The sequence below is a fragment of the Myotis myotis genome, unplaced genomic scaffold, assembly GCF_014108235.1.
Source record: "Myotis myotis isolate mMyoMyo1 unplaced genomic scaffold, mMyoMyo1.p scaffold_m19_p_12, whole genome shotgun sequence".
NCBI lineage: Eukaryota > Metazoa > Chordata > Mammalia > Chiroptera > Vespertilionidae > Myotis > Myotis myotis.
Window position 1 is genome coordinate 17,834,633 of NW_023416316.1, and position 26,870 is coordinate 17,861,502.

Below are 26,870 nucleotides of genomic sequence, written 5' to 3' on the forward strand. Positions count from 1 at the left end.
TCTAAGTGAGTAAAAATAGATTTCCTATCCACCAGCCCTCTGTCTGCCACCTCTAAGTCCAGCTGAGGGTCTACCAGCAGAGGAGCCCGTCTGGCTTGGCAGAAGGCACTCACCGCCCCGAGACGGGTTCTTTTCCCAGCAGCCACCTTGAGCTCTTTCTAAATTAAGAACCATTTTAGAAACACATCAGAAAAGCAAGACTTGGAATGACCTAGACGGAAACTTGGGCTGACCTCCCTCATTTGGCGTGTGTGGAACTGTGTTTTTTCAGCCCATACTCGGTGTGTGTTAAAATTGCATACCGAGTGGTGGGGAGGAGGTTGGCTGTGGGGCCAGTTGCGTGTGGTGGCCCTGTATATTCAGGGCATCACTTCTGATTTGCAGCTGCAGGAGAAGCCCAGGATGGCCACGAGGATTTGGGGGAATTATGAATGGTTTCAGGTCACCTTTAGTGGTGCATCTGGGCCTAGAGCACGGGTCTCTTGCTCCCTCCCAGCCCAATTCATATATACTTTTTATTTCAGAGAAGAAGGGAGAGGGTGAGAGAGAGATAGAAACATCAATGATGCTAGAGAAAATCATTCATCGGCTGCCTCCTGCATGCCTTGCATTGGGGATCGAGCCTGCAACCTGAGCATGTGCCCTGACTGGGAATCAAAATGTGACCTCCTGGCTCGTAAGTCGACACTCAACCATTAAGCCACACCAGCTGGGCCCGGTCCAATTCTTTTTTGCGATGTTCTGCTGCTCAAGCTGTATTCTAACTAGTTTTATCCCAAGGAAACCTGCTAATGAATCATTGGCACGGTGGAACACAGCTATTCTAGTTTTTGCAGATTTCCTGTTTATATCGAGTGATCCATGAACAACGTGTACATATTTCTATGTAATTGGATTCACAGCTTCTTCTTCCTTTCTAGTCTACTTATCGAATGCTGGTAGTTTAGAACATTGCCCTGTATTTCTTGCCATTGGCAGTTGGATCCAGTGCTATGGAGAGAGAGGCCAGGGGGGCGAGATTCTGTGTCCGGGGGTGGGGTGTTCTTTACCAGGAGGTACCTAACAGCTGGTTGTCTCCCGTTGGGATGCTAGTATCCACTGGTACCCAGTACTTGGCGCCTGCCATTTGGTAGAAGTTGCAAATTTGAGATATTGCAGTTCTTGTATTCCTTCTTCGTTTCTTTGTTGGAAATAAATGAAAAACTCAGCCCATCTATTTACGAAAGCTTTATTGAGATTCACACACAATACAATTTACCTGTCTGGAGTGTACAATCCAGTGGCTTTTAGTATATTCTTAGAATTGTGCATCTGTTAACACAGTCATTATCTTAGAACATTTCATTAACCCCCGCCGTCCTCATCCCACCAAAAAAACTCTACTCACCTGAGTGGCCACCCCACAAACGCTGCAGCCATAAGCAAACCCTACTCTAATTTCTATCTCTGGATTGACCTGTTCTGGACCTTCCACGTACTATGTGGTCCTTCATAACTGGCTTCTACTTAGTTTTCAGTTTCCAGGGTCCATCCATGTTGTAGCATGCGTCAGAACTTCATTCCTTTTTATGGTGAAATACTGTTTCTGTTTTGTGGATAAGGCCACAGTTTATGTATCCATTCACTGGTTAATAGACACTTGGGCCGCTTCCACTTTGCGGCCATTATGAATAACGCTGCTCTGAAGGTTTTTTTTACAAGTTTCAGTGTGAACATAATGTTGTCATGCTTTTTGAATATAGACCTAGGAGTGGAATTGCTGAGGCCAATGGAAGCCGTGTTCTACCATCTGAGGACCTCTTAGGCTGTTTCCGAAAGTGGCTGCACAATTTTTCATTCCTATCAGCAGTACCTGAGGGTTCCAGGTTCTCCAAGAGGTGTTCTCTGTCTTTTCGATGATAGCCATCCAAGTGAGGGGTCTCGTTATGGTTTTGCTTTGCATTTCCCCAGGGACAGTGAGCACCTTTTCATGGGCTTATGGAGAACTCTTTCTCCATCCTTGGCTCCTTCTGTAATGGGGTGTTTGCCTTTCTATTATTGAATTGCAATAATAGTCCTGTAGTCTAGATAGAAATCTCTTATCAGACATGTGATTTGCCAACGCTCCCATTCTGGGTTGTGTTCAGGCTTTCTTGATGTCTTTGTGTCCTTTGAAGCACCCAAGCTTTACATTTCGATGATGTCCAGTTTATATTTTTATTTTCCTGCTTATGTTTTTGGTGTCACATCTAAGAAACCATTGCCTAATCCAAGGTCATGAAAATTCACGCCTATGTTTTATTATGTTTTATCCTGAGAGTTTCAGGTCTTTGATGCACTTTGAGTTAGTTCATGTATATGCGTCATCTACTCTTTGATTACCTAGGGCTACAATAAAGACAGGATCAATGTTTGATCCCCCCCCACCCTTTATTTACCAGTTTTCAAGGTGTTGGTTCCCTAATATCCTTGTTTGGTGGGTTTTTGTTTAGACTTAATCATGAGTTTGTATCATACTACAGCCAATGAAAAATTTTAAAATTTTGCATCCTGTGTCGCATACATATATATGCAAAATACAGAGAAAAGTGATCTTTAAAAATCTCTTTGTTTCTTACCCAGCTGTCATGTCCTAAATCTTCATCTATCCACTTGCTTTCCAGAAACATGCCAAAGGCCAGGACCTGTTTGATCAGATCGTGTACCACCTGGACCTCGTGGAAACAGACTACTTTGGCCTCCAGTTCCTCGACTCTGCCCAGGTCGCGGTATGTCTTCCTTTGACTCCTTTCAGGGCAGATCAGCTTTTCATTGCTACTCACAGAACCACAGCAGCTAGAAATTGGTAGAGGAACATAGGAGTGAAACTGTGATGTTGTTGCCATGACGAGCATTGGGATTCTGGTGATGGTGCTCCAGTGAGATGCACTCACAATGCCCCACCCTTCAGGTGGCCAACAACCGGGAGAGGAAGAGGGAGGGAACATTTATCTCAAGCACGGGGATGCATTAGGGAAGCACTTCCATGCGTAGGGATGCAGTGTGGGCACATTTCTCGAATAGGTAGACACCATTGTGGGAATTCTTCCGGTGGAGCTGCTTCTATTTTTAACCAGCAGAAGGGGCTGCACCACCATCCTGTGGTGCAGACTTGCTGGGCGTGGAGAGCAGGTGCTGTGAACAGGGCTGAGCCCCAGCCAGCTCGGGGCGGGGCAGTTGGAGCAGGTCTTGGCGTCGCTCGAGAACCATCTTGCAGGCTCCAGGAGGTGGTGTTAGGTCAGCAAAGACTTCCCTTGCTTTGCCTGAGACAGAAGTGTTCACAGTGGAGAGGCTCACGCCACCCCTTAGAATCCCTCATGTAGAAAGCAGGAATGACTTCAGGTCTCCCTCCCAACAAAATCTAGCTTTGGGCTTCGAAGGTAATGTATTCAACAATCTAAAAATATTTAGTGAGTGCCTCTCCTGCATGGGCCCCATTCTGAGCACTTTGGATAAAGCAATGAACACAAATATAAGGGGACAGGTAGTAATAAGTGTGAAGAAATATAAAGAGGAGTAAGGGATAGATAGGATAAGGGGCGGTGCTATGGTAGTGTGTGAAAAGGTGGCTCCCCGGCTCAGGCGGCATGGCTCAGTGTTTGTTTGAGCATCGACCTATGAAACAGGGGTCAAGGTTCGATTCCCTGTCAGAGAACATACCCAGGTGGTGGACTCGATCCCCAGTAGGGGGCGTGCAGGAGGCCGCAGATCAATGATTCTCACTGATGTCTCTATCTCTCTCTTCCTCTCCTTTCCTCTCTGAAATAAACAAAAGTATATTTTTTAAAAAAGAAAAAACGGTGGGTTCCCCTGATAGGAGATGTTTAAAAGCTAAAAACCAAGAGCTCCTCATATGTGGTGAAGCCTTTCTACCCGGAAGACACTTTTTATTACATCTTGGGAGCCCCACATGACGGTTGTAAAGTGAAGATGCTCAAAATCGATGCCTGGGAGTTGGGTCTGCCTGAGACTGTTAGTGTGGTGCTGAGCGTGCAGACGATACAGTGGAATCAGGACTTCAGTCTATCCTAGTTACAATATCTCTTTGAGCTAGTGGTCCTGATTCTTCTCCATTTCCCCTCTGCAGACTCTGACTCCAGCTCACCAGGGCCCCAGGGAGGGGCAGACCAGCCCTTCTCTTTCCACCTTCCTGCCCAGTTCCCTGCCCTCTGACCTCAGCAATGTTCTCCCCATCCCTCAAGGCTCTGGCCACCTCAGAATTCAAGTTGTTGATCCTTCTAAATATTCTGGACACTGTTTCCTCTCATTGAAGCTTCATCTGGCCAAACCTCACCTAGAGGCACTCTGGGCCTTGTCACCACTCCAAGATCCGGAATTCTGTTGTCCCCCATTTCAGGATCACCTCCCTTGATTCCATCTTTCCAGGCCCTCTGCATCTGGCCTCGGCCTTGACGATCCCCTCCTGCCTCATTCTCCCCTCTCCCGGCTGCCTGTTGCCCTTGCCTTCTTTCAGGCTTGGCAAAGCCTCGGCCATCTCACCTGTGTCCTCCTGTGCCCTTTGATTCTCCTGTCCCCATGACTGTCCCTGGAACCCCCTTTGACATTCAGGCCCATCTGTTTGCTCTGCTGCTTCTCCCAGTTGCCAAGCATTGCTGGAGAGTCACGGCTGTGCCTGTTGGCACCTGTTGGCACCAGCACAGATCACAGTTTCAGAGAAGTCCAAACCCCGAGCTCCTTCTGGAGCCTCATTAGCCCCTCATGGACTCTTTCCCACCCCCAAATATGGTTTTTTATTTTTTGTCTTTTTTTTTTTTTTTTTTTTTTTTTTTTAGAGAGAGCGAGAGAGAGAGAGAGAGGGAGAAACATTAATTGGTTGCCTCCTGCACACACCCCAACTGGGATTTGAACTCACAACCAGGGCATGTGCCCTGACCCGGGAATTGAACCAATGACCTTTTAGTGCACAGGCTAACACTCTAACCAACTGAGCCACACCTGCCAGGACCCCAATGTACTCTTATGTGCCCCATAGTTCCCTTTCTAAATCTTGATCACAAACATGTAATCCAGTCCCCATAAAACTTCAAATTGGCCTTATCTCCTCCTGAGAACACTGAGCTTATTTCGCTCAAATTCCTGGGGGTTTTTTCCCTGAAGACAAACCAGTCCTCCTTGCCATTTTGTCTTAAGGGAGTAGCCTGTTTCTCCAGCGTTTTTTCCCCAAACCTACAAGGATAGTTCCATTTCCAACTGCTTCTTCCTGAGTTCTGTCCCCAGCACCGGACGCTGGTCAGCTCTCCTCTTCCCTGAAACTCTTCTCTATTCTGCCTTCTCCTGTGTCTTTAACCTGTGGAATACCGTGTGGTAGCTTTGACTTCATTATACCTGTGGCCCTGGGCCAGCAGTCACACCTGGGCCTTGCTTCTGGCTCTGCCCCCGACTCATTTGGCGGGTTTTAGACTAGTCTTTGTTCTCAGTTTCCTTATCTGTAAAATGGGTTTCTTGGACCTATTCTCCCAAAAGCTCTTCCCGTTCTAATACTCAGTGATTCCGAGTCTAAAGAGGAGGCAGGCACGTCTGCCCCCCACATCTTTTCTTAATCAGAAGGGAGGAGATCTCTCTCATTTCTGCTATTAGAGCCAAGTGCCCATTGCCCTGGTGGCACGACCTCCTCCCCAGGTGACCCCCTCTCCAGCCACTCGGATTCCCAGAAAGCCAAAGATGCGACTCTATTTCAAAAGACTTTACCATGGACGTCTGCTCGCTTGGCTGCGAACTGTCCCATCCTCCGGTGCCCTGTCACCGTGCGGCAGGAGGTGTGTTCACAGCGGGATCCAGGCTTCCTTCCCAGGTCAGACACGGACAGATGCTAGCTCTCTGCAGGCCCTAAAGCCTTTCCAGGATCCCGCTCTGTGAGCGGATGTGATTTTCTTCCCCACAAAAGCAGGTACATGGTCCTCATCTGCCCAACTCTAGGACCCAGGAGCGTGTGGCCCCAGCAGCCCCAAGCCCCTTCTGCTAATTGTGTGATTTCTAAGCTGGGCTCCTTGGAGCGCAGGTCATGCCTGCACTCACTGCTGGGCCTTTGTTGGTGCTGGCTCCCCTCCTGGAATGCCCTTTCTCACCCCATTTCAACTTCTGGCCACCCTTCAAGACCATCTCAGGCGACACTCCATCACGGAGCACATCCTGAGTTCTCAGAGGGTTTTCCTCCACGGTGTGAACCGCTGAGCTTATTTTGCCTTCTGGGACAGCTTGCTCGTTTGGCCTGGGGATCTTATTTGTGTATATAAATAAACAAAGCCTTCCTGATTAGACCCGAAGACGTAGGACTTCCTCTTCTTCGCTGGGTGGATCTTGGTGACTTACAGAGCTGTGCCAAGAGAACCTGAGAACCTCAGTCGTTAGACCCAGAAGAGATGTTAGGAGCCACGTATTTCCATCTTCTAGATCAGAGGTGGGGAACACCTGGCCCGGGAGCCGTACAAGGCCTGAGAAATCATCTGGTCTGGCCTTGCCAAGGCATTAGGTGCGAGTCAATGAAACGTTTGACCACATAGAGCAGGCTAATTGTTAAGTTGATAATTTTGTATGGCCAGCGAATGATGTTATAAATATCCAAATGGCCCTTGGCAGAAAAAAGGTTCCCCACCCCATTCTCAATGGTGAACCCAAAGCCTTAGACTTTGGCAAGTCACTCAGTGAGAAGCACAGCTTGACTCAAGCCCAGTTTTTACGACTTCAGGTTCAAGTGCTCTTCTCGGCACTCTGGCTCTCGGTGTCGGTGTCGGTCTTCGTCACTGTGGTGACATCTGTGTCACGGGGCGTTGAGGGGCTTTGTGAACTAAGGGAACGGAAGCCGTTTTGTAATCTGACCTGGGTGTGGGTTTGCTCTTCCTAGCTGGACATTCTGAAGGGGACCAGGAGTCATCACAACCCCAGAGGTGACAGGCTGAGGTTGGCTGGGACCTGCAGGCTGTCTCTCCTGGGGGAGAACCCTTAGCAATCTCCACAGGAGCCCTTCGGCTTCCAGGGTATCATTGCTTTTTCTGAGAACCTGGGACAATGCGGTTGGTGGCAGGTGACTGGATGTGATGGCAGGTGTGTTTCTGGGGACAGTGGGATAATAGATGGGGGCCTGGCTTATTCATAATTGAAGCTCCTGCAAGGATCGACACCCCCCCCCCCCCCAGCCCCTGACATGCAAACCAGAGGGCTGGCCCAGGCAGAGCTCTTGGCACAGCTCTCTGAGTAAGTCACCAGCTCCGGGCCCAGCTCCCTGCAGAGCCAAGCCTGGTTTCCATAGTGCCTGGCCCAGCCCTGCAGCAAGGTCAGAGTCTATTGGCATCTCCTATTTTTAGCTGTTGGGGCTGGGGCCTCCTGTTTCCTTTCCCATGTCAAAGCGGGACGTCCACCTGGGAATCCTCTCAGTAGACCTCGCTTTTAAACAGCTCCAAGCAGGGGCAAGGGTTCTGATTTCACATATCAAGGCTTTCTTGGGAGAGCCTGCACCCACCCCCCAGCTTTCTCACAGCTGCTATTTACTGAATCCCCTCCCCCCTCCGCCCCCTCTGATTGAGGCATCTAACTAAAGGCTTTACATGATTCATGTCTAACATTCTTTATCACTGATCTGTACAGCGGACCAGGGGACAGACCCATTTTACAAATGATGACGCTGAGGCTCAGAGACACTTGAACTTGTAAACGTTAAAGTAAGGGACAGAGGTGCCACTCAGAACCTGACCACCTTCCAAAGCCCAGCACTTTCCTTCCATTGCACATGGTAACGTCACACACACACACACACACACACACACACACACACACACACACACACTGAAAGAGAACATTCGGTCAATAGCCATTGAGCAAACTTTGACTTGGAGCTTACTCAATGCCAAGCTCCATAGCGCAGAGGCGAGCTGGACCCTGCCCCTGCTGCCACATTCTGGAGAGGGAGCCAGACAAGTGGTCCTGGGAGTAGTGTGGTTCAGTCCCCCACTTTGGAGCCTGGAGGCCGATGGCCTCAGCACCATGGATGAGATGAACAAGGTGTCCCTGGGGGAGGGTGAACATGGGGTGGCCACAGAGGATGAGGGGACTGCCAGCCAGCAGAGGAGCAGCCGGGATTTGAGGGTCAATAACCTCCTCATCAAGCAGGTGCAGCCCTGCCCATCCGGGGCAGGTGTTCCACAGGTGCGGCCATTGTCAGTCCATTCCTCAGCCCCTCCCAACATAAAAGGGGGGACGTTTTATGGTGACATGTTTTACAGCAGGAAGTGCAGAAAAGGTGATTTGGGCCTTTCTCTCAAGCCTTAGGAGGTGTTTTTCCTCCGGTCTTTGTAGTGTGGAATTGGGTCGGTGGGTGATGGAGGCCCAACGCTGCGAGAGAAGGGTGAGGGTGTGTCATCGCTGGTAGTTGTCATCACATTTGCCACTTGTGTGGAGACCACAGAGCGATCCTTACTGCTTCCGATGCACTTGGAGGGGAAGTGGGGGAGTATAAACACTAAGAGAGGAGTAAGACACTGTCCTTCCATTTGAATGGTTCCTTATAGTTTCCATGGACACTCAGCTGATTCTTCAGTGTGCCAGGGGCTAGCTCAGTGCACAGAGGAGGACACCAAGGCTCAGGGGGCCCTTGCTCATAGCCACACACCAGGTGAGTGGCCGAGCTGGGACCTGAAATGTGATCTGCCTCCGTTTTAGTACACGTACCTGTGCAGCAGCTCCAGAAATGGCGCGGCCGGTTTCTGAATGCCCGCAGGGCGAGTCTTCTCCTGCCCGGGTGCAAATATTGGTAGTGAATCGGAAGCTGTGGATAAAGGGGACAAATCCCCCAGGAAACCTCAAGTAGCTGGTGTGAATGGTGAGGAGGAGGAGGAGGAGAGATCCCTCCCATGGACGGAGCAGGCACTTCAAGCTGTGGGTGGTATGGAGACTCAGAGCTGGCTGCTGACTCGGCAGGAGTTAGACTCCTGCCTCCTCCTCATTAGCGCTGTGATCCTGGGCACCTCATGCACCTTCTCCACGGCCGCCTGGCCACCTTCATCGGCTCCGAGGCCTAAGAAAGAAATGGATGTGATAGGGTCCAGTGTGTTTTGTTTTCTTCCCACACCACCCAACAATGAATTCTGACACTGTCTGCCTGGAGGTAGCTTCAGATCCCGCAGGTTAAAGGCTCAGTCCCACAAGACATCCCCACCAAGCCCACACACATTTCAGGCGCCAATAACAGTGATATTCTACAGCCAGCCTCACACGGGTCATATCCAGTTCTGTTGCACAAGTAGAACAGGTGGGCTTTGCCAGGTCATCTCACATCAGGGTTTATGGGAAGGGTTTTGCCCTTGGATGAGACTTGGGTGAGAAATTCACATCAAAAACCTCCTTTCTAGTACCCGTTAGAGTTTTTGAGTTAAATGTCTTGCCCTTTGAGCTCAGAAATGCACCTGTTTCCAGTGATGCTTTAATCGTCTGTTAAGAGGGCTGGAGCCAGTTGCTGGGGCCTTTGCTGACAGGCGGCCTGGATGTATTTAGCCAGGATGCAGGTGAACATCTGAGACAGGTCCTGCTGCTACAGGCCTCCGAACCAAACCCAGGGTTCGATTTACTAAATGCACGTAGGGCCTTAGTGCCGGGCGTTTGTTACGAGGTAGTTTTGTGGCATAAAGTACCAGCGATCAGAGTCTGGTCAGCTCCCACAGCTAAGAAGAAGGTTAGGTCACTTTGAACTGGTTGGATACAAGATAGGTTTTATCAGCTCTCATTTTAGGATGGTGACTGGGTTTCCAGTCGCGTCTGAATGCCACAGGGTCAAGGAGCTTTGAAAAGGGAGCTGTTTCTGATGCCTTTCCCAGCTTAGCAAGCCCAGGACTTTTTGCAGGCCTCCATCCTGGCAGGTCCTGCTCTGGGCAGGGCTCCAGGCGGCTGCTGGGCAGGAAGGATGGAGGCCAGGCTGCATGGATAAGGGAGCTCCTTCAGCAGCATGGCCAGAGGGAAAAGCAGCCTGCTGTCCAGTAGAGGCATCTAGCCATGATCTGTCTGAGTTAACGCCGGCTGCAGACGGCTGGCCGGTAAACTGTGAAATTGAGATTTTGCAGAGCTCAGAGAGCAGTTTTCAGAAGGGGCCGTGGATGTGTCACGATCCCCAAGGTCATTCAGACCCATTCGTTCCTGGGCAAGGAGAGGATGGGGGAGGACTTTAGCCCTAAGTATTTAATGGGCACGCTGGGCACCTTTGAAAAACACGCATGCTCTGAGATTCTGTTTCATGGATCTTGGGTGGGACCTGGGTATTTGTGAGTGTAATGCTCAGCCAGGGGAAAACCACACCTACGGAAACGGGTTGGACTTGGATCAAGGTTAGGGTTGGATAATAGAGGAATAGTGGGCTTATACTTGTTCTGTCCAAAATGTGATAAGGAGACTTGAGATAGGAAAGAAATGGGCCAAAGCTCCTTTAAGCGCGGAGCCTCTGGGCTGATCAGCTTAGAAGGCTGGTGGCAGGGAGAACTTCCTTGGCCTGGTAAGGGTGAGTTCATTTGAGAGTGAGAAGAGCAGGTTTAGTCAAAGCCATTTGCATGATACTTACTTTGGCAGGAAAATACATATGATGATACTTTCATCAAGTCTGTATCTGCTCTCCTTCCCGGGGCCAAGTCCAGGATTCTCAGCCTGGTGGAGGGCAGCAGCGAGACCTACTTCTAATGAGGCAAATGGATCATCAGAAACTGCCCAAGAGGCAAACGACCAATGAAAGGATAATGCAAGTGTCCATCCAGCCCACCCCCAGGAAAATAATCTTCTTAGTAAAAGTAAAGAAAAAAAAATGCTTCAAAATCAAAAAAAGAAAAGAGTAAACAGTATTCATATCCCTGTATCCAAAAATAACCCCTCGAAATCTTTCTGGACATAGCTCGACAGAAAATACTAATTTTGTATAAATGGGGCCTGATTGTTTTCCTCTGACATTGTGCTGTGGGTCTCTTGCCACATCAGTAACTCTAGGCCCACATCAGTTTGAAAGGCGGAATAGTATTTCATTATATGGATGAGCCTTTTTTTTAAAAACCGGCTTTGTTGGTGGGCATTTAGGTCATTTCCAATTCAAAGCCGTTCACAATGAGAGAAAGCCTCCTGCACATGTGCCTGTGAGATAGCATCGGCTGCGGTGATCTGCTGCGTTTGTGACACGGTTGCTTAGCCGGGGAGTGGAGAGGGGAGTGGAGATGACAGAAGCCCATGTTCTCCCACTGCACTGCTCACGGCTTATTGTATTATAACTCATCTGATATTTGCTTTTGTGTTTCCTTATCCCGCTCCTCCCACACAGCCCTAATGGGCTCTCTGGTGAGGGCTGGAGTACACACAGTGCTCATTTAGCCCTGTCCTTGCCCATTGTTAGAATGTGCCCGATTCAGGTTGCCTCTGGAAGTCTATTGACAGTGGGCAGAATGGCCTCTGGTTCTGAACAGCTAGTGAGAAACCCACTCTGGCAGTGTCCTTCCAGCTGATGCATCCAGTGCACGGGAAGTGATGGGGAAAGTTTGCCTCAATTAAAATAGGTTGGACATTTATTGATGTCTCAGGAATCTAATAAGGGCCGGCTGGGTGCCACACTCTTCGCAGAAATGGTGACCTGAACCGACGGCCCTGCCCACCGGGACTTAGTTCCCACCGAGGGGCTCACAGTGTTACATTCCAAAAATGCCCATTTCCATGGAGGCTAAGCGTTCAAGGCTCATCGGGACTGCAGCCTCAAGAACTTTGATGTTACAGAAAACTTTTCTGTGCGGGTAATGGTTTTGTAATTGCCTTGATGGGTAAGATTGAAGTGGTTGTTCTGGTAAAAACTAGAGGAAGTTGAATCGCCTTCATTGACCAGAGCAAACGTTTCTCAGGCAAGTCCCTGCCCATCTCCCCATCTTCACTGTGGCAAAAGAATAAAGGGGTCATGAATTACGGATTTATAATTTTAGAGTGGGAGGGGGCCCCGGGGGGGGGAGGGAGAAACATCGATGTGAGAGAGACACATGATTGGTTGCCTCCCACACGCATCTGGACCAGCTCAGGGGATTGAGCCTACAACTGAGGCATGTGCCCTCGACTAGGAATTGAACCCAGGACCCTTGGGTCCGCAGGCTGATGCTCTAACCACTGAGCCAAATCTGCTAGAGCTGGGTTTTATAATTTTAGAGTTTAGGGCGACAGCGACAAGACCAGAGTGTAATCAGGGCGTCTCAGCAGTGCAGTTTGTAGTCTTTTCCAGATTAATAGACTTGGAATAATTAGGGAAGATTGATTGTAACTTGAGGAACTCTGAAGGAAGAGGCCGTTGTCTCCACTGGTGAGAAGGGACTTCACAGACCAGTTAGTTAAAGGGTTTTTAAGTTTTTTCAGGCTCCTCTTTGCAAAGCTTCCAGAAACTATGGCCCCTTTCCCCAGAAAAAAAAGAGTTCACTACGTGCATAAGTAGATTGCTTTTTTATACCTTCCCCAGGAGTTTGCAGATCCCCAGCCCACGCGCGCGCGATCCGGTCCGGCCTCTGGTTTTTACGGGTAGAATTACTAAGGGTAGTGGAGGAGGGTAACTCGGTCTGTATACTCTTGCTGATGCACTGTTCCTAAAGAAACATTTTTTTTTCTTTCAGCACTGGCTGGATCATTCCAAACCCATTAAAAAGCAGATGAAAAGTAAGTAAGCCGCATTTGGCCTTCTCATCTATTTCTTTTATCGGGAAAGTAAACTCCTTTGCCAGTGTTTTGAGGCGTTCTGTTTTCGCCAGAACTCGGGAACTATTATTTAAAAAGATTCCATTTTGAGCGGATCATTTTTAATTTCTTAATTAAAAATTGAGAAGTTAGAATTTCTGGCCACGTGTTCGAGTTTAGGATTTGAAAAAGCGTCTTTAGTAGATACTAAAAAAAACACAGACTGTGCTCTCATTTAAAGTCACACGCCCCTGCCAGTGAGATCTGACTCACCTGCTGCTCAGAAGCAGGACCGGACATTGTCACAGTCCTTTCTGATGAGCGATAGAGTAGACTCAGAAAATGGGGCGCAGGAGGGCTCTGTGAGTCAGGCCCAGCTCCGGGGTTACCAGTGTGGTCCCTACCACCTTTATTCAGTGTTGTGAATGCACGGGTCATCTTTTTAAACTCCATGGTATTTAGATTACAGAACCCTTGGCTGTTGATGTGTCACTTTTCTGTAGCCCATTAGTATTTTGTAAAAAGTTAATATCCGTGTGGAGCATCATGGGAATCAGCAGGGAGAATGAAATGTCAGCTCTTAGTAATGCCTCTTAGATCAAGCATGTCAAACTCAAAGGCTATCACGGGCCAAATAAACGAGGCATGCGGCCTGTGGGCCGTGAGTTTAACATGCTTGCTCTAGAGCAGCGGTTCTCAACCTGTGGGTCACAATCCCTTTGGGGGTCGAACGACCCTTTCACAGGGGTCACCTAAGACCATCAGAAAACACATATATAATTACATATTGTTTTTTGTGATTAACCACTATGCTTTAATTATATTCAATTTGTAACAATGAAATACATCCTGCATATGAGATATTTATATTACGATTCATAACAGTAGCAAAATGACAGTTATGAAGTAGCAACGAAAATAATTTTATGGTTGGGGGTCACCACAACATGAGGAACTGTATTAAAGGGCCGCGGCATTAGGAAGGTTGAAAACCACTGACATAGAGGATCATGGTTTCCCTCCAGCAGGAGGTGCCCAGCCAAGCCACCATTGCTGATGTGATTCTTTTTAGTTTTCCAGCCGAGGGTGGAAAAGAACTTACTAGCATTGTGTGCCCTCCCAGGGTAGTGCTGAATGTGTTAATTTAATGTGTTTTTCCTTTTGTCCACTCCGCGATCTTCTTCAACCTTCCATCTCCAAATGTTTAGCTGGACCTGCTTATGCTTTGCACTTTCGAGTTAAATATTATTCTTCAGAACCAAACAACCTTCGTGAAGAGTTTACAAGGTAGGACAAGATACAGAACAGAATCCGCCCCCGTCGCACTTGCCTCACGTGTAGTGTATGGGTCTCCTAAACTGTGGGTTTTCCTCCCCCTCCCTCTGCTGCCTTTATATTCTGAGCAAGAGTTATGAGCACTTGGCCTGTATTCTGTTGAAAATCCACACTTTCCTTAATTTGACCTTTTTCTTCATAAGCCAGCATGCAAAGATTTGTTATCTTCTCACATTTCTGTGTGGTTGACCTTGGGCGATTTGGGTAGTTGTTCTATGGCACTTCATTTTTGTGCCCGGTAAGAAAAGGGTTGGCAGGGATTGGAAGAGCCTTTCTCAGTCCAAAATTGCCATCTTATTTTCTTTTAAGGGACTGCAAAATATTCCCTTGGTTGTTACAGTGCCAGCATTCTTAGAATCTCTTTGTGTTATCTTTCAGCCCCACTGGAATTCTTTTATGTCTGCCCGACTTCAGAAACAGTATTGAAGCAAAAGAGACCTAAAACATTTTAAGCGTGGGGTTTCCCTGCAGCTACCCTTTTATCAGTGAGATTCTCTGCCCAGTCCTGCCCGCTGTCCCCAGAACCTCCTTGTCATTGTCTGTGATGGACAGTGGTGGTGCTGGGTAGTCCGTGGTTGACCACTAGCTTGGAGATGACCACCTAAGCAACACTTTCAAGACTGCTTATCACCCTTCACCTTCCTCTCCCCATCGGAGAGGCCCACGGGCTCTTGGAGTTAGGTTTTCCTGTAGAAATTGGAAGATCGGGCCATGTCACACTGTCCTCCTTGATGGGAGTACTCAGTTCATCGGTGGTTAAGCACTTGTCGCGGGCAGGAACATTCTGGAATAGAACCTTCAGGCCCCCCGTTGATTTTTGGGGTCACCCGCATTGTCCTATGTCCATGCCACGGAGAGTGACTATCAGCATTGTTCTCAAAGTTCAAACAGATTAAATTATTCTAGTATTTTCCTCCCGAGTCCTTTATGAAACAGGCTGCTCCTAGCTGTCATCAAAGCCAGTGGTTCTGAACCAGGGTTGTGTGAATGAGAAACACGTGGGAAGCTTTTGAGCAAATCAGATTCCTGGGGACTCTGACTCCCTGGGTACAGAGTGGGGACCGCGGGCAGCCTTTTGGTTTTTACAAAGCGCTCTAGCGTGGTGCCGCTGCCCACGTGCATCTGGTCAGAAACTACTTGTTTAGCCAAGACACTTAGTCTTTTTACTTAAGTGAACCCTACTTGTGTTATCTGCTCTCCCATTTTTTATTACTCCTGTAACCAGCAGCTGCAGTTCAATTCCAGGATTTTCGAATTTTGTTGTGTGTGTGTGTGCGCGCGCGCGCGCGTGTGCACAGTTTTTTAAAAGACAGAGTCTGCAGTTAAACTGCATCAGGAAAAAAGTCTTACGCAGCTGCTAACGACAGTCAGCCGTACACTCTTCGATTCAGTCAGATGCAGCCTTTCTGGACTCCCTGGTGGGGCTGGCTGAGGGCCCCACACGGTGGCTCCACCTGCCCGTGTGATTGGACACGTCACGTGCCTGCTGTGTATGAGCGCCGCATACAGGGCTTGGCCCTCTCCCGGGACACGGGGCGGATGTGGAGGCCGTCATTGGACCCCGCCGTGTCCCATGGTCCATCCTCCAAGTATCTTGCAAGTTCCTACATGCACTCACCTTCCTGCAGACGCGGGAGGAGATGCTTCCACCACGTTGGAGTTGGACCCCCTCCTTGCAGTGCAGAATTTGGGGTCGCATGCGGGGCGGGTTCATGCTGGGCAGTCGGGATCCAGTCGGGAAAGAGTGATCGATCCTCTGTTGACTTTTGTATATGTTTGTCAGGTACCTGTTTGTTTTACAACTCAGGCATGACATTCTTTCAGGAAAGTAAGTACATTTTTGTTCTAACTCTTAAACCCAGGATAGATCACATAGTAGTATATTTCTAAATGATTCACTGTTTTTTTGTTTTTGTTTTTGTTTTAACTCTCTTACCCTTGTTCCCTTTTCAAAATTCAAAAAAAAAGTACACCAGGCATTGTAAAGTGAGTCTAATACTTGTATCACTGTCATCATCTTATTTTAAATGGTTACTCTATGGCTTGAAGCATTTCCAAGAGCATTTAATATCTTAAGTGATGTGTATTGGGGAATTATTCTCTCCCTGATCACATCACTGCCCCATTCATAATGGCTTTTGTTGTATTTGCAAGCAAGATACGTTATTAGTATGTATACACTTACAAGTATTTGGACAGTCAAAAAGTTTCATTCATCACCATCGGCATCAAATAACGTAAAGAGGTAATGTCCTGATTCTGATAGAAAGAGGTTTAGACATCTCATCTCATTTCCTTTGCCCCCCTTAAAAGTGGTTTTTAAACACGAGGCCTCTGGCTGCACAGTGATTGTTGAGGATAAGGAGCATGGGCACTGACCTGGTTGATTTTACACGCAGTGTTAATCTGTTTTAAAGATACAAGATTTACAGTCCTAGCTCTGACAGTGGTGTCATTTTTCAGCCTACGTATTGACTATTTTCTTGTATGTGAAAAACTTTTAAGACTCTACTGAATCTAAAACGCAACACCTGATATCGACAAGAATACATTTTGATTTTGAATATAATTCGGAGGGAATTGAAAATGCGCTTTCTGAATTTGCAAACCCTCCATAGAATACCTGCTATAAAATCCTTAGTAGAACGTACGCGACAGAACACGTAGATTGTACAGTGTATACATTTGCCTTCCTCAGCCATGCAATACAGATCTTTGATTGATGTGTGTATTATGAGTGTGTGTGTATTTTGACCTCCCTCCCCCTTTCTCCATACCGTGCTCCTCATCCTGAAGGCCTCTCGACTCTAGTAAATGTCCTCAGTTTGGAAAAATACCAATGGCAAACATCCTGCATTTGTATAGTACTTTGCAGTTTCCATGCACTTCAGCCTGATGTACTGACTGTACTTCAAAGCAGGTGGACGTTCTGGTCCCAGCACTGCCCCCTACTGGCTGGATGACCTTGGGCAAGGCAATCCTGCACTCTGCACCTCATCTCCAAATGGGGGATGGAGAACACTGGCGACACACGTCTTAGGGGTTTACAAACTCCGCACATTGACCAATGGGGTAATATAGATGAAAGGCTTTGAAAACTATGAAGTGCTATACCAATGTATGTCATTATTATTTTTCTAACTAAATTGTCATGTGAAATACGAATGAGATCCCGATTTGCAGTAATTCCTGTCTATGGCTCAATCTCAGTTATACTTATGAGAATGCTTGAGTGTATCCAGCTGTCCTGGCACTGTCAGATACTGTGTCTGTCTGCTTACTTTTAATATTATGACCTCGTTTCCAGAAGGATTTAAGGCAGCTTGGAAAGGTGCATGTACTATATCAAGATAAAATAAGTTTAAAAATAATAAGGCAAAGGGAAGGCTTCTCATTCTATTTCCCAAATTTCCCCATTTATTTATTTATTTTGCAAAATTGGCTAAAATTGCCCACATGGTTGATAGAACCTAGACCTAGATTGGATTCTTTCACCGTATGATGAGAACTGACTTTGGGAAGTATGTAATGCAAGTCAGCTTGGTTGCATTATTTAATGTGGACAGCAGAACTAGAAACCAGAAAACAAGAATTATGACCTAAAGATCACTACCTTCTGACCAGTGACTTGAATGACATTTTGTATAGTTATGAGTATTAAAGTCCATGTACAGAATTAATTTCTTTTCTTTCTTTCTTTCTTTTTTTCAAGATTGAAATGCCCATATGAGACGGCTGTGGAATTAGCTGCTCTCTGTCTACAAGGTACATTGTTCTTTAGTGGTCCTTAGTATTCTAATGCCATTACTTCCATTCAACAAATGAGTGTCTACTGTGTACCAGGCACAGTGCGGTGCTTTGGGGGTATCAGTGAATACGATATGGTCTCCGTCCTCAAGTAGCTTGCAGTCCCATGAGGACCACATGGCAGGACCACATACTCTGTATGTACAGAGTACAGTGTCGTCCCTTTAGGAGTAGGGACCTGCAGAAGGCCTGCAAGAGGAGGGCTGGGGGCGGGGGGGCGGCGGTTACTAAGTGAATATTATCAAAGTAGAAAGGCATGTGCAGAGAGGTGCTAGCTGTTAAGAGGTGTCAGAGGGTGAGGGTCAAGAAGCTGGGTAGGTGGGCGCCTTTGGGCCCCTTTAAAGAGCATGGATTTCATGCTGTCAACAGTAGGGCCTTTGGAGGCTGGGGTTGGGGGTGTAGTGAGGAGGTGTTGCTGTGATAAAAAGAAACTGATTAGGGCTGGGGGTTCAACACACACACACACACACACACACACACACACACACACACACACACCAAAACAAACAACAGCATTGTCCATACTAGGAGAAGGACATGGACATTAGACTTAGGTGTGGAGAGAGAGGTCAGGGATGACTCAGGGTCGAGTCGAAGAAGAGTTGGGCTCTGGTGGAGAAGACATGAGTGTAGGGCGTCTTGGCTGAGAGATGCCATTGGGACCTCCACTAGCTTCGTGAGTATGCAAATCTGACTTGGTGAGAAACATCGACAGAGCGGGGGGGGGGGTCATGGGCATGTGGGTGGGAATTGGATGGTAAAGGTTTGCCTGCATTGACTATTCCATCCATGTGATGCATTCAAATGCACAAGAAACCCTCACTTGCCACCGTCCCCGGCACTAATTAAGAGGATACTGGTGTGTAAATTGCACATAAGGAAATTCATCAGTGCATCAGGTAGACATATGCTGTGGACTCGTTTACCAGTGTGCTCATTGGCTTCCACGGAATAATGAATTATTCATTCATAATTACTAATTATTTTTGAACATCGTAATAAGATCTGCCTTCTCACTTTTGTATTTACCAATTTCTTAAAAGTTGATCTCAAATGCTAAAGTCGGTACACACTTAGTATAGAAAGTCGGGACAACAGCATAATAGACAAGTGGAAGGAAGGCCGGAACCCTGCGTCCTGCCAGCCACAGACAAACAGAGACTCTGTCTACGTGGTTAGAGTGGAGTGTTTAAAATGTAATTCTGTGAGAGTCCTAGACACATTTTTTTGTATGATTTTCTACTTGGCATTTTTTAGTACATGCATTTTGTCATGTTTACACTCATCAAGATGGTTTTTAATGACTTCAGGTTATTCCCATTCTCTGATACTCTCATTCTTTTTTTTTTTTTTAATATATTTTATTGATTTTTTACAGAGAGGAAGGGAGAGAGATAGAGAGTTAGAAACATCGATGAGAGAGAAACATCGATCAGCTGCCTCCTGCACACCTCCCACTGGGGATGTGCCCGCAACCCAGGTACACGCCCTTGACCGGAATCGAACCCGGGACCCTTCAGTCCACAGGCCAACGCTCTATCCACTGAGCCAAACCGGTTTTGGCAATACTCTCATTCTTTAGTCAACGTTCTTATCCTCTACTGGGGGCTTGGCATATAGTAGGCGCTCATTAAGTGCAGAATGGATTGAATGAAGTTGAAGAGGCCCCCAAGGACTTTGATTGAAGGGGGAGCCTGCCCCTGAGGTATGAAGGCATTGGTGGTAGAGGGGACCATATTGTCATCTGCAACTGTCTTTGCCAAGTACAGTGCCAAATGCTTCACATCCATATGCAAACCCACACAGACATTCTAATGATCTTCACAGTCTGGGCAAGCTGGCTCAGCTGTGGTCAACCTGAAAAGCAGGCTACCGCATTCACTGATGGGATGGGCAGAAGGGGGCATGGAGAGACATAGATTCCTAATACCGCAGTCCTATGTAAGTGCCATAAGGATATGTAATGGCTTGGGGAACTTGGAAGTGGACTGTCCATTGACCAGGTGTAGATTTCCCCATCTTGTCAAGTAGCCTCCATCCACCCTGGAGTTTCTGAGTTGCCAGGAGGTCACACCATCAGGCTTGGTGGCCCAGCAGCAGATGTCAGGATGTGGTTAATGGGATGAAAGCAGCCACGTCAAACCTGGGGTCCCCAGTCCACTGGAGAGGTTTCTTCCTAAGGCCAGAGGTGCAATATGTAAACCTATCTGTTGAGTGATTAGAGGATGAGGCACACATCAATGCCCACTCCCCTTTGTCCCCCCCTGCCCCCCCCACCCCCCCGTGATGAGGGCATCACCACCTTCACCAAGTCCAGCTCTAGTAGAACTACATACCTTGCCCCGGAACCCATGCAGACCAGAACATCAGCTCTCCGTGAGCCCTTCCTGAAGAAACTACCCATCTGAGTTGGAGCCACATTAGTGTAATTTAGATGCAGTCATTATGTGAGGTACAAATGAAAAGACTGGAGACTTAGACATGCAGATGTCTATGGGAAGTTCTTGTTCCGTTGTTCCTCCATGCCCCCTCTGCCCATCCCAACAGTGAATGCGGTAGCCTGCTTTCCAGTTCAACCACAGCTGAGCCACCTTGCCCTAGACCCGTGGTCGGCAAACCGCGGCTCGTGAGCCACATGCGGCTCTTTGGCCCCTTGAGTGTGGCTCTTCCACGAAATACCACGTGGGGGCACGCACGTACAGTGCGATTGAAACTTCGTGGCCCATGCACAGAAGTCGGTATTTTGTGGAAGAGCCACACTCAAGGGGCCAAAGAGCCGCATGTGGCTTGCGAGCCGCGGTTTGCCGAGCCACAGTTTGCCAACCACTGCGATTGTAAAGATCACTAGAGCATCTGTGTGGGTTTGCATAGCATGAAAGGTTGTGTTTCCTCCCGTGCTTGAGCCTTGCAGACATGTCTTGCTGTAGCGGCCCTTGAGTTAATGGCGCTTCCAGCGTTAGGAAGCAGTGGCCTTGCGTAGAGGCTGTGCTCTTTGGGGAACTAAATTTCCGGTAGATTAGAAATTCAATTCAGGCAAAAAGAAGAACAAGGGAGGAAGGAAGGAATGATCATTTGTTGTGTGCCTGTGATCTTGTTCCGTCCTTGTAGCAGGTATTGTTTCACACATAAAGAGCAGAGACCCAGGCGAAGTGGCTTGCCCAGGCCACACACGTAGTGTACGGCAGAGGTGGGCTCCCCCTCCTTGTCTGAGCTCTTTCCGCCCCCTCCACAGCGGGGCCCTGGCTGCAGAGTTCGCACACTGAGGGAAGTGTCAGGTTGTTTTTTGTTTTTGTTTTTTTAAAATATATTTTTATTGATTTCAGAGAGGAGGGGAGAGGGAGAGAGAGATAGAAACATCAATGATGAGAGAGAATCATTGATCAGCTGCCTTCTGCACGCCCCCTACTGGGGATCAAGCCCGCAACCCAGGCATGTGCCCTTGACCGCAATCAAACCCGCGACCCTTCCGTCCCCAGGCCGATGCTCTAGCCCAACCGTGGGCAAACTATGGCCCGCGGGCCGGATCCGGCCCGTTTGAAATGAATAAAACTAAAAAAAAAAAAAAGACCGTACCCTTTTATGTAATGATGTTTACTTTGAATTTATATTAGTTCACACAAACACTCCATCCATGCTTTTGTTCCGGCCCTCCGGTCCAGTTTAAGAACCCATTGTAGCCCTCGAGTCAAAAAGTTTGCCCACCCCTGCTCTAGCCACTGAGCCAAGCCGGCTAGGGCAAGTGTCAGGTTTTGCCAGCAGATTCTTGGAAAGCAGACATGCTATCTCACAAATGATCTCCCTCCGGCCCGTTTTAGCCCAGTCATGGGGAGGAGGGACGCCAGCCCCCTTGTGAACCCCAGGGAACCCTTGTCATTGTCTGGCTTCTCTCTCCTGTGCTTGATGGTGCCAGGGGCCTTGTCCACACACAACCACTAAGCGCAGGGCTCCACTGCCTCCCTTCCGCCCGTGGTGCAAAGGAAGAGTGGTTCCTATCAAGGAGATCTCTTCCCAGACTGCCCCCCTGGGCTTGGCAGGGGTACGTGGTGAGAGCAAGGACACTCAGTGGGGATCGCCCACGTGGCTGCCCCTCCTCTCTGCATGACTAGCTCCCTCCCTGGTTCTGCCTGAGCTGCAGCAGTTGCTCCTGCAGCCCTTACATCCCCTCCTCCTTCCCCGTCCCTCCCTCCTTCGCTCTCTCTCCCAACATATTTTCCCCCTGGATTCTGCATGTACTGAATTCTTGATTGGTCCTCTCAGCACTGCAGACCCTGGAGTGCTGCTCAGACCCACCTACTTCACGAGAGCTTTGTTAAATGAGTTTCTGGGCAGGTCCTCATTCCCTGCAGTTGCCTCTTTATTGCACATTCAGGCTCTACCACTTCGCGGGGGAAATATACTCAGGGCCTCCCCGGGCAGGAGCAATAATCGGGAGAAAGATAGTCATCGCTAAGATGATGGTGTTGTGCCCCAGGGGAGGATTCTGAATGTACATGTGGGTACCGAGCGGGAGCCGGTCCTCCTGGAAGGAGAGCATTACACATTTGGGGTACCTGTGCTTTGTTACCGTGCAAAATGCCTTTGGACCTGGTTGCAGCAGCAACGAAAAGCACTCAATGTCTCCTGTTTTTCTCCTTCTTGTGACACTTGCAGCGGAGCTTGGGGAATGTGAGCTTCCAGAACACACCCCAGAGCTTGTGTCTGAGTTTCGGTTCATTCCAAATCAGACAGAAGCGATGGAATTCGATATCTTCCAGAGATGGAAAGAGTGCAGGTACCTTGACACACTTATTTTGTGATATGTAAGCATTTGCACGATCCTTTCATCGACTGTAAAACTGCAGCCCCAACTCTCCACCTCTCTGCCGCGCTTCAGTCCTGTTTTTCCTAAGGCCCACACGACGTCTCTCTCTTTCTAGAGATGTACAGTAAGAACCGAAGCATATCCTGTTTCCCTGAATTATAGAGCCCAAGCCTGATTTGCTCGTTGCTGCCAGGAATGCCCCTTCTCTCCTGGCCTGAAGAAAGTGAAGGGGGAGGGAGGTGGGCGGGAGGAGGCTGCTTTGAAACATTCCCATACCTGGGTCTCTGTCCATGGTCTGAGCGGCCAGAGTTAACTCTTCAGATGTAGCCCATGCTGTCCTACAGGGACACTCATAGCTGAGACCATGTGATTTCAGGGCATGTGGTCACTGCAGCTAAAACCAGCCCTACCATTTGTCTTTGGGCTTTTTCCTCCCTTCCCCCATAGACACCCCCGTCTGCCGCTTTTATGCCTGGGCTGCCAGTAGTGCCTCCGCTCACATTTCCCAGACATTAGCCTCTCTTCCTTCCTGGCCCATCTTCCCCAAACTCTGCCCGTTCCAGGTCACTCTAGGACTCAGAAACTCCTTCTGTCCCTCAGTCATTCTGAAGGGCATCTGACTTTTTTGAAAATGGAGAGTGACAGTGTGTTCTGTTTTTAAATGTTTTTATAAATATACTTTTATTGATTTCAGAGAAGAAGGGAGAGGGAGAGCGATAGAAACATCATTGATGAGAGAGAATCATTGATTGGCTGTCTCCTGCACACACACCTCCCCCACCACCATCACCACTGGAGATCAAGCCCTCAACCCAGGCATGTGCCCTGATGGGGAATTGAACCATGAACTCCTGGCTCATAGGTCAATGCTCAACCTCTGAGCCACACTGGCTGGGCTGTTAGTGCATTCTTGTATCACATAGAAATGTGTGGTTGCAGAGTCATCTGCACCCCTGCACCCCCTGTCTCCCCCCTGCAGGCAGCTGTTGTGTTCTCCACCTTTCCTTTGCATATACATACCCGTATCTACACACCAACAAATGCTTTCCTTAAGTATTCACATTATAAACACTGCTCTGTCATCTTCCTGTCCAGTCAGCGGTCTGTCTGGAGGTGCGTTAGTATAAATGGGTGTCCCCCGTTCCTTTCATTGCTGCATAAAATCCCTCAGTGCATGGCTGTGCCCTTCAGAACCTCGTGGGTGTACGAGTTGCAGTTTACATGTCTTTCCATTGGTTTCTCTAAGGGGAAAGAGCCCTGCCCAGGCGGAGCTGTCCTATCTGAATAAAGCGAAGTGGCTGGAAATGTATGGGGTAGACATGCACGTTGTCAGGGTAAGAACTGGGTGCGTTCAAGTCCTTGGGTCTCGCTGTGCCTGAGCAGTGGGTAAACGATGGGCAAACAAAGTAATGTGGTGAGCGAACTGTTTTTGCATTCTGCTCTGTGACCACCTGTTAGAACCTTGTACCGATTGTCACTTCATTTATTTGTAGGGAAGAGATGGCTGTGAATATTCTCTTGGACTGACCCCGACAGGCATATTAATCTTTGAAGGAGCTAACAAAATAGGCTTATTCTTTTGGTAATTTAGTTTTGTCTAATATTAAAAATGTCTTTTCCTATTTTGTGGTGGAATTATATGTGATGGATGATTATTGAGGGCTATTTGCAATCCCCCCCCCCCCCCGCTTCATTTTAAAGGCACACCATTCTCTGATATTTGTGGGTGTATGGCATTGGCAATGAAACCTCTGGATAATCACGCTTAAATGAACGAATGATTCCTTAGCAAATCCAAGCTTTAAAAGTAGAGAGGAAACTGCGGTTTGACGTGTCGTTTTCCCTGCAGATTGTGCTTTTACAATGTTTTCTCTCTGGCCAGGCCTAAAATTACCAAAATGGACTTTAAAAAGAGCAAATTGACACTAGTGGTGGTGGAGGACGATGATCAGGTAAGCCTTGCTCCCGTCCTGCATCCCGCCCCCCCCCTCCCCCCGCCCCGCCGTGGATCATCCTTCATCCGCGTTCCTAACGACCACCGACTCGAGAACCCTGTGCTTCCCCTCGAAGGGCCGGGAGCAGGAGCACACGTTTGTGTTCCGCCTGGACAGCGCCAAGACCTGCAAGCACCTCTGGAAATGCGCAGTCGAGCATCATGCGTTCTTCCGACTGCGCACGCCAGGAAACAGCAAGTCGAACAGATCAGACTTCATCAGGCTGGGGTCCCGCTTCAGATTCAGGTAGGCACCGTCTCACAACACCACACGGTGGTGATGTGTTCTGTGGGTGGAGCCACCGGTCTGCCCCCAGAGGCTCGTGTTGGGCATCCTCCTGTCCCTGCTTCTCTAAGATCTGCCCTGGGGCTCTTCAGCCGCTGTTCTCCTTGATGGATTTGGGGGTAATAATAACAGAGATGTTAGTAGCTGACATGTGGCTTGAACTAGCCTGTCTGTTTCAGGAAACACTAGCCACATGTGGCTGTTTAGAGTCATTGATATTAAAGGGATTTTAACATGTAGTGGTTCAGTCTCACCAAGCAAGTTCGGGTGCTCAGAGCCCACAAGGCAGGTGGCTGCCGCGGTAGGCAGTGCAGCCGCAGGGCGTAGGCATCCCTGCGGAAAGCTCTGTGCACCGCGCTGCACCGGGCTCTGCATGTACCAGCTCGCAGTCCTCCCAACAGCCTTCGGAGGATAGGTCCTCTCATTATCCCCATTTTACAGATAAGGAAGCTAAAGGCCAGGGGTTACATAATCGGCCCAAAGGCACAGACTGTGAGTGCAGAGCCAAGATTCAACCCCACACTTTAAGTCGGGGTCTTACACTTGAACCACTACTCTATTGCGTTGCACATGCCCATGGCAGGAAATCCGGGGACACTGAAGAATGAGAGCAGGTGTCAACGTGTGTGAGAGTGGCTCCAGGCAGCCTCGGTAAATATTTGAATCTGAAAAGACCCTGAAAAAAAAAACCCACAGAATTTATTTTGATGAATTTTTACTTAGGATTCTGAGATGGTGTCTCTCAAAATGCATGAAACCTCGCTGGGTGTTGGTTAAAAAGGAGGATTTATGACCTCACCTAAGACCTTCGTAACCAGAAGCTGTGGGCGTCCACATGTACATGTATGAATAAAGCTGGGCAGGTACATTTTAAACGCGTTCCCAAGGTTGATTTCTGAGGCACATTTACTGATCTGAGAATAGCTCTTACAAGACCTGAGGCTTCACATGTTTCATAACCTCTGCCCACACATGGCATGTCCTTGAACTCTGTTTAAAGTGCCAACAGATCTGCTCATTTCAGATTTATCTACTGTGCAAGAGATTGGCTGTGCACTTGTGTTTAAAGAGTTACTGTGTTTGAATGTATTTTTTTAAAAAAAAAATTTATTGATTTTAGAGAGAGAGAACGGGAGAGGGAGAGAGAGAGAGAAACACACTTAGATATATGAGGAATCATCAATCAGTTGCCTCCCATACACACCCCAACCGGGGTCTGAACCCACAACCTGGGCCTGTGTCCTGACTGGGAATTGAACCAGTGACCTTTAGGTGCCCAGGACGACACTCAGCAAACCGAACCACACCAGCCAGCGCTGTTTGAATGTATTTTCAAATGCTGCAAGGCAGGGGGCAAAAACAAGGTCCTTTCTGAGAATAGACTCATGGGGTTCTGGGGAGGATGGAGAATGTCAGCCTGCAAAGGTTAGCGGAGACATCGCCGGGGATGCTGACGTCTGCTCGAGTCGGAGTGAGGAGGAATGGCCTGCGGGGGTGGTGGCCAAGGCAGGATTTCCCATCCTGGGAGGCAGCTCCCCCAGGAGTTGGCCCAGACCAGGCTCAGGCTCCCTTCTGCTCTTTGAAGAGAAGCTTAGAAGGAAAGGGGAGTTTGGAGATGAGGTTGGTCCTGGGAGGCCCTTAGAGCAGGTGGCCAGTGGCTCCTTCCATGTGATAAATCCTAAACCGAGAGTGGCTGGAACGAGGCCATGACAGCTCAGACACAAACAGCATGCCCCCTGGACACTGGGCAGCTCCTTGGTTGAGACCCAGAAAGCCTTGGTGAGAGACCAGTGTTTCTCTAGGCATGGCAAGCAAAGCCAAGGTTTAGGTAAGTGGTCATTGATAACAGCCTTTTAAACGATTTAAATGTCTGCGTAATTTGTTTCATGAGAGGTTATTATATGTGCCAGCCAGTATTCTCTTAGTGAAACATTCCAGGTACTGGAACCTGC

The 26,870-nt window shown here is 48.4% G+C and overlaps 1 protein-coding gene across 4 annotated transcripts in view; it reads left to right on the top strand.

Moving 5' to 3' along the window:
* The window catches only part of EPB41L4B (erythrocyte membrane protein band 4.1 like 4B), a 112,031-nt gene that overhangs the window by 28,502 nt on the left and 56,659 nt on the right, over positions 1-26,870 (top strand). For all 4 annotated transcript variants that reach the window (XM_036330080.1, XM_036330082.1, XM_036330081.1 and 1 more), the window contains exons 2-11: positions 2,643-2,747; positions 12,636-12,678; positions 13,905-13,983; positions 15,815-15,859; positions 17,744-17,796; positions 22,489-22,609; positions 23,886-23,973; positions 24,133-24,221; positions 24,522-24,591; positions 24,710-24,879. In XM_036330080.1, coding sequence (XP_036185973.1) covers positions 2,643-2,747; positions 12,636-12,678; positions 13,905-13,983; positions 15,815-15,859; positions 17,744-17,796; positions 22,489-22,609; positions 23,886-23,973; positions 24,133-24,221; positions 24,522-24,591; positions 24,710-24,879 — 863 coding nt within the window. The remainder of the gene's footprint in view (positions 1-2,642; positions 2,748-12,635; positions 12,679-13,904; positions 13,984-15,814; positions 15,860-17,743; positions 17,797-22,488; positions 22,610-23,885; positions 23,974-24,132; positions 24,222-24,521; positions 24,592-24,709; positions 24,880-26,870) is intronic.